Here is a 7,191-nt window from a genome sequence, read left to right on the forward strand (position 1 = left end):
CCAGCAGATACAGACCCGGTGGTAATAGACCACATGGTAACAAGCGCTGTGAGGAAAGGAAGGGGCTCAGCGGGCAGGCGTATCGGACCTGTGTCTGATCCTAATTGTTTGCAGGATGAGCCCAGGCTTCTACAGGAACGTGGTGAAGATTCAGAAGCACGTGACCTTCAACCAAGTGAAAGGCATTTTTGGCTTCACGGACAGTGACTCTATCGGTAAGGAGCCGCTGCTGCCTGCGCCCGGCCCCAGCCCATCAGAAGTGAGCAGTGGCCCAGAGCTGAGCTGTCGCTGAGACGGTGGCATATGCACTTTGTCTCTCTCTCTCTCTCTCTCTCTGACGGTGGCATATGCACTTTGTCTCTCTCTCTCTCTCTCTCTCTCTTTTTTTTTTTTTTTTTTTTTTTAATATATTTTATTGATTTTTTACGGAGAGGAAGGGAGAAAGATAGAGAGTTAGAAACATCAATGAGAGAGAGACATTGATCAGCTGCCTCCTGCACACCCCCAACTGGGGATGTGCCCGCAACCAAGGTACATGCCCTTGACCGGAATCGAACCCAGGACCCTTCAGTCCGCAGGCCGACGCTCTATCCACTGAGCCAAACCGGTTTCGGCTGCACTTTGTCTCTTTAAATAATAAACCAGAACGTAAGGAGGCAGTGTGATGCCCTTGGCCTCTGTCCTGGGCATGTGGAGCCGTACCCAGGATGCCAGTGCGCCCCTCTCCTCAGCCCCCCATGTGAGGCTTGGAAGAAAGTGGGAGGGGTACAGGCAGCTTGGGAGTTCCTGGGTCCGCGCACGGCGTGCACCTGGGAGCGCCCTGAGGACCGAGTGCTGCCGCTGGGCGGGCGGGCTGGGTGCCACTTGTCAGGGGTGACCCCGAGGTCCACAACCTTTGTCCCAGAAGTTCCCCCGCTGCAGGTCTCAGCAGATGACAGTGGCTTTGTTAACACAACATTGAAAACCGTTCTGTATCAAGAGAGCATAATTGGTAATAATTAAACAATGAGGAATGGTCTGAATGCCCAGTGGGCAAAGAATGGTTAAATGTGGAGGATCCATTTATAGGGTAGAACATATTTAACAACAACCTGGGTAAACACTACACAGTGAAGAGGGCAAGGGGAAAAATAGTATAATCACAACTGAAATAAGTAGAAATAGAGAAAACAGATGAAAGGAGACATAAATTGAGATTTATAAGTTTTCTTTTATTTTCCTGGAGTTTTCCGCTTTTCTTTCATGGTGATTATTTTCTAATGGGAAGAAAGCCTGTTTCTGCTCCTCCCTTTCCCCCGGGGTAACCAGCCAGACAGGAGCTGCTGTGTGTAAGGTTCTCTGTCCTCGCTCCCAGGGAAGATCAGCTTTCCTGCCATCCAAGCTGCTCCCTCCTTCAGCAACTCGTTCCCGCAGATCTTTGGGGACAAGACAGACGTCCAGTGCCTCATCCCCTGTGCCATCGACCAGGTCAGGAGGCAGCAGGGATCAGGTCTGGGCCCTCACCTGTGGGAAGGCGGCTTGGGGTGGGGGCTGGGGGATCGGCTCTGTGAACTGGCTGGGGTTGCAGTGGAGGCCTGTCAGGTGACGCTGATGGCCTAAAAGCTGGCCCAGTTACTTCCAGCCTTCCTCACAAGGCCCCTCTCTCTAGGATCCTTACTTCAGGATGACGAGAGACGTCGCCCCCAGGATCGGCTATCCTAAGCCAGCCCTGCTGCACTCCACCTTCTTCCCCGCCCTGCAGGGGGCCCAGACCAAAATGAGTGCCAGCGACCCCAACTCCTCCATCTTCCTCATAGACACTGCGAAGCAGATCAAGAACAAGGTGAGCACTGCCGGGGCGGAGGGCCACCTGTGCCCACAGAAGCATGTGCTCAGGCGCACACACGCCCACACCCGTGCTCTGGCCTTTCGGCATCCGCTGCCCCGGGGCTGCTGAAACCCTGGACTGAAAACTGTCCCCCGGCTGACTCTCGGCCTCCTGTGCCTGTTCCCAGATAGCAGGGGAATCTACTTGATGTCCTCTCACTGAGGAAAGACTTTGTATTTTTTCCCCTTTTCTTATCAGCACTGTGTTCTGGAAGCAAAGTCACAGCAGTTTTTTTTTAAGTCGCACAGGCACTAGAGAAAATTCTATTCTGAGCACGAGCTGTATTGCGGAGCCAGGCCAGGCGCTTTGTTCATGCTTCCTTGTGTTACTTCTCCCTGGGCGAGCGGTGTGTTCCTTTTAAAGGTGAGAAGGATGAGGCCCAGAGCCGTGTTTCCGCTGGAAACCAGCCGTCTGCTGGCCATGAGCAGCTCCACCCGCGGGGGCGGAGGGGCTGTTTCCTCCCGGGGTGCTCGCTGAGCCCCAGAACTGGTAGGTGTGGGCCAGCCCTGCCCTGCCGGCAGGCAGCGGGCTCTCGAGCCGCCAGGGAAACGTGAACGAGGAGTTGGTTGAGCTTCCGTGTTTTCAGGCCTCGCTTCTGGTGCTGGGTGCTGACCTGCAGATATGGCAGTCCCCTCACCACCCTGCAAAGCCGTTGCCGTTTCATTGGGAACCAATGTGGGTCTGCGGGTTGGACGTTTACAGTGGGAGGGGCGGAATAGGTGTTTGAAGCACATAATGCAGCTGTCTGAGTCACTGCCGGGCCCTAACCCTTCTGGAAAGTCCCAGCAGTTCCTGGTGGACAACAGGGAAACCCTCGATACTGTGAACAGCTGTTTCTTTCCCTTTCGCTTCTGGCGGAAACTTCCAGTGTGTGGGGGGGGGGGGGGGGGTTGGAGGAGGGACTCCTGGTCCTGCCAGCGAGGCATTTTGTATTGTTTTTGAGGTGTTGTTTGAAGTCAGTCACTTTGGCTCTGGGGCGTTTTTCATTGGCTTAGAGACCTGCAAAGACTCAGAGGAAGGCGAGTGGTGAGTGTGAGGTCAGGAGCCACAGGGCTGCAGAGGCCACCAGGGTCACGCCGCTGTGGCTGTGGGACGGGGAGGCCAGGCCTCTGCGCTCAGTCTCCATGCCCGTCTTCAACTCCTCCTCGGCCGAGAGAGGGCATCTGCCCTGCTCAGGATCGCAGCAGTGGCTGTGTGAGCCTGCAGGGGTGTGCTGCCTGCCTGCACGTACCCATGGACTTCATGGAGCTCTCCTGTCCCCCAGGAGGCTGTGTCTGTCCTGTAGGCGAAGAAATCAAGGCTCAGGGTGGCAGCTGCCCTGCCTTCACCCCAGGGGAAGCAGAGGGCCAGGACTCACCCAGGCCACCGCTGTCTGGCTGCCACTTACCTGCTGTGGGAGAGAGGCCGTGGCTGTCGGGGTGTCATTGTGACGAGGGCCAGTTGTCCCCTTCACAGGCAGGCAGGGCTTACATGAGATCCCACATAAAACGCGTTTATGAACTGCCGAGTGCAGCCCAGATTTAAGCTTTTGGCTCAGAAAGTTGAGCAGCTCCTCTGTCGGGTGGGCCACACTGTGCCTCCCGGGGGCTGTCGTGTGGATCCTGTCCAACCAGTGGCCCATCCCCGCCCTGGTCTCCGGGCTCCTAAGGCCAACTTGACCTTCCCGTTAGGTTGGAGCAGCAGGAGCTCGCTGTCTCTTGGTGGTCCCGCCCTCAGCCCAGACAGCCTTCCTGTTGCAGTTTCCTGTTACATGGAATCGTTTTGGATCCTGGCGGTGTCTTTTCAGTCCCCACCGACTGGCTCCACCATGGCCCAAACCTATCTTTCTGTTGGACCCCTGAAAGGCAGGCCCAGCATCGCTGGGCCACGTAAGCCACTCGGCAGCCTGGTGTCCCAGGAGGAGTCCACTTGCTCCCCATGCAGTGCCGCTCCAACAGGCCCGGGCCCTTGGCCTCATGTCCTCACTGTCACGTGGAGAAAGTGAGACCACAGTCATTGGGGGTTCCGTGTGCCGCCAGTGGGTGAGGGCCTGGCCAGTGGCAGGGGGTGTCTGTGCCCCGTGGGAGACGGCAGCAGACGCGCATCTCCTCGTCCTCCTCAGACAAGGGCAGGGAACTGCCCCAGGGCCGTGGCTCCCTCCCCTCAAAGCCTAGGAGACTGTCCTCCAGGCTTCCTGCCACCTCTCCTCTTCCCTGCGGCCCAGCGCTGGCCTGGCCTGGCCTGGGGGTCTGTGCCGGGAAGGTGCCTGCGGGCAGGGGCCTCCACACGACCAGAGGCTCCAGCAGACAGTGCCCCTGCCTGAGGTGTGCATCTCAGGAGAGCCCAATACGTAGTGCTTTTCTCTTCTTCCTGTTTCTTTTGTATTTCCCATAGTTTCTGCGTTTGAGTACATTGATTTTATTTTATGACTTGCTCCTTTTTGTCAAGGAAGTGAAGGTGGCCTGCCCACCAGCCCCCACCTCTCCCCGCTCCCCTTTGTGCAGGCCTACTGAGCATGCGGCAGCTTCCCCGTTTCCTCCTCTCCCGAGCAGAATGCAGCTCATGGGCATACGGCTCTTCTCAGAAGGGGGCTGGTTTCTCCTGGAGAGGATGGGTTTCACTGACCTCCCCGTGCCCGGCATTCTCTGAGCTTCTGGACAGTCCCAGAGCACCCAGTAGTGGCCTGTCCTGGGGCCTCTGGGGAGACCTACTGGACACCTCCACTTGGAGTTTACCGACTCTACCCACCCCACTCCCCTTTGTTCATAGCCGGCTTCTCAAATCCTCGTTGAAAGAACACTGAGGAACTTTGTCTACCCGATCCAGCTTTTCTCCTCTCACCCTGGCCCTTATTTCTCTGAGATTGGCCTCAGTGAGTCTTGAAAGGCATTTGTTAGCTTGTGAGTCTGTCATCTGCTCCTGAAAGTGCCAGTGTTGGGTGCGTCTTATCTGCAGGTCCTCCACCTCCATACCATCCAGGGTCGGCTTTCCCTCCTGGGCCCTCTGTGCCTCTCTCCCGTCCTCTCTCATAGTGAGGAGGGCAGCCGCCAGGCTGGGGTGCTATCCTGTTCACCAGTGACGCACCACCTGCCCCGGGCAGCGCCCCTCCCTGCTCATCTGTCTCTCTGAAGAGGGTTTGTGTTTGTCTTCTTTCCAAAGCTCATCACCTGAGAACACTTAGGACATTTGCCACAAATTTCAGCTCTCCTGACTCTGTTCTTGTCCATGGGGAATGGGGTGTGCAAAGTGAACCCATCTCTGCCCCTTCCCTGCAGTGAGCCCACTGAGTCTGCGTGTGGGGCTCCTCCCACCAGCCTCCCTGTGGCAGAAGCGTCGCTGGCTCCAGCCCCAGCCCTTGGGCTTCCGCAGGGCGGCCAGAACCCCAGCCCTGTGTGTCTCTTGCTGGCAGGTCAACAAGCACGCGTTTTCTGGAGGGAGGGACACCGTCGAGGAGCACAGGCAGTTTGGGGGCAACTGCGACGTGGACGTGTCCTTCATGTACCTGACCTTTTTCCTGGAGGATGACGACAAGCTGGAGCAGATCCGGAAGGTAAGACCGGCCCGGCCCCACAGCCCAGCTCGCTCCCTCGGAAGCTGGAGGGCTCGGCAGCCAGCCGGGGGCAGTCGGCGTTTCCTCGGGGCCTGAGCCCGAGAGTGAACGGAGGAGGTGGACTGGTTTGTAGCCAGGAAACCTTATGAACAGATATTCACAAGAGAGAGACTGCAGGCTGCTGTTTACTTGGTAGCCACACAAAAGGGCTGAGTCCGCTGTGAGACAGAGTCAGTTAAGGCGCCATCCAAGTTAAAACAGGTCCCCTCCGACCTGGCAGGGTTTGGTGTTGCTGATTCATTTGCAACGCTTGTAAGCCAGGTGCTGCCAGGCTCCCCCGCCCAGCGTGTCCGGCAGCGGCTTGGCCACGGGCATGGAAAACCCCAAGAGTATCCACAGCTGTGCTCGGCTTTCCAGCTCTCAGGAACTTTTCCGGGAAGCACCCTGCTTGAGTAAGGGCTCCTCATGTAACAGCGTTCCAAATGGTAGCAGCGCAAGTTCAGGACCGGCCACACAGCAGAGGCAGGTCACCCAGGAAGTGTCCCAGGGTGGGTGCTGCAGGCAGACACACAGTGAGATCAGTGCACACGCAGTGAGGTCAGTGCACACGCAGCGTGGTCAGTGCACACGCATGAGGTCAGTCCACACGCAGCATGGTCAGTGCACACGCAGCGTGGTCAGTGCACACGCAGCGAGGTCAGTGCACACGCAGCGTGGTCAGTGCACACGCAGTTAGGTCAGTGCACACGCAGTGACACGCAGTGAGGTCAGTCCACATGCAGCGTGGTCAGTGCACATGCAGTGAGGTCAGTGCACACGCAGCGTGGTCAGTGCACACGCAGTGAGGTCAGTGCACACGCAGCGTGGTCAGTGCACACGCAGTGAGGTCATTCCACACGCAGCGTGGTCAGTGCACACGCAGTGAGGTCAGTCCACACGCAGCATGGTCAGTGCACACGCAGTGAGGTCAGTCCACACGCAGTATGGTCAGTGCACACGCAGCGAGGTCAGTCCACACGCAGTATGGTCAGTCCACACGCAGTATGGTCAGTCCACACGCAGTATGGTCAGTGCACACGCAGTGAGGTCAGTGCACACGCAGCATGGTCAGTGCACATGCAGTGAGGTCAGTCCACACGCAGTATGGTCAGTGCACAACGCAGCGTGGTCAGTCCACATGCAGTATGGTCAGTCCACACGCAGTATGGTCAGTGCACACGCAGTGAGGTCAGTCCACATGCAGTATGGTCAGTCCACACGCAGTATGGTCAGTGCACACGCAGTGAGGTCAGTGCACACGCAGCATGGTCAGTGCACATGCAGTGAGGTCAGTCCACACGCAGTATGGTCAGTGCACAACGCAGCGTGGTCAGTCCACATGCAGTATGGTCAGTGCACACGCAGTGAGGTCAGTCCACACGCAGCATGGTCAGTGCACATGCAGTGAGGTCAGTCCACACGCAGTATGGTCAGTGCACACGCAGCGTGGTCAGTGCACACGCAGTGAGGTCAGTGCACACGCAGTGAGGTCAGTGCACCACAAAAAACCTAAGCGATGCCGAACGTTAGCCATGGCACTGCCCTTGAGGCACTGGCCTTGCTCTGGGGCTTGGGTCAGAAACTCGGCGAAGACCTGACAGAAGCCAGTAGGGCTTGGAGTTGGGCTGCAGTGCAGGGCAGTGAGGCCTCCCCTCGGCCCTCCGCTGTGAGGGGCAGGAGCGCTCACGCTCAGAGAGACAGGGTTTTGTGCTGAGCGAGGCCCAGGGCGGGTCGTGCTCACGGTGTCTCCCCGCAG

General features: G+C 57.8%; 1 protein-coding gene across 3 annotated transcripts in view; it reads left to right on the plus strand.

Moving 5' to 3' along the window:
• WARS1 (tryptophanyl-tRNA synthetase 1) overlaps positions 1–7,191 on the plus strand; it is a 28,349-nt gene that overhangs the window by 20,225 nt on the left and 933 nt on the right. For all 3 annotated transcript variants that reach the window (XM_036411637.2, XM_036411638.2, XM_036411639.2), the window contains 4 exons: positions 115–215; positions 1,355–1,467; positions 1,649–1,822; positions 5,256–5,396. In XM_036411637.2, the coding sequence (XP_036267530.1) occupies positions 115–215; positions 1,355–1,467; positions 1,649–1,822; positions 5,256–5,396 (529 nt within the window). The remainder of the gene's footprint in view (positions 1–114; positions 216–1,354; positions 1,468–1,648; positions 1,823–5,255; positions 5,397–7,191) is intronic.

Source organism: Pipistrellus kuhlii, unplaced genomic scaffold (genome assembly GCF_014108245.1).
Source record: "Pipistrellus kuhlii isolate mPipKuh1 unplaced genomic scaffold, mPipKuh1.p scaffold_m20_p_41, whole genome shotgun sequence".
Classification (NCBI taxonomy): domain Eukaryota; kingdom Metazoa; phylum Chordata; class Mammalia; order Chiroptera; family Vespertilionidae; genus Pipistrellus; species Pipistrellus kuhlii.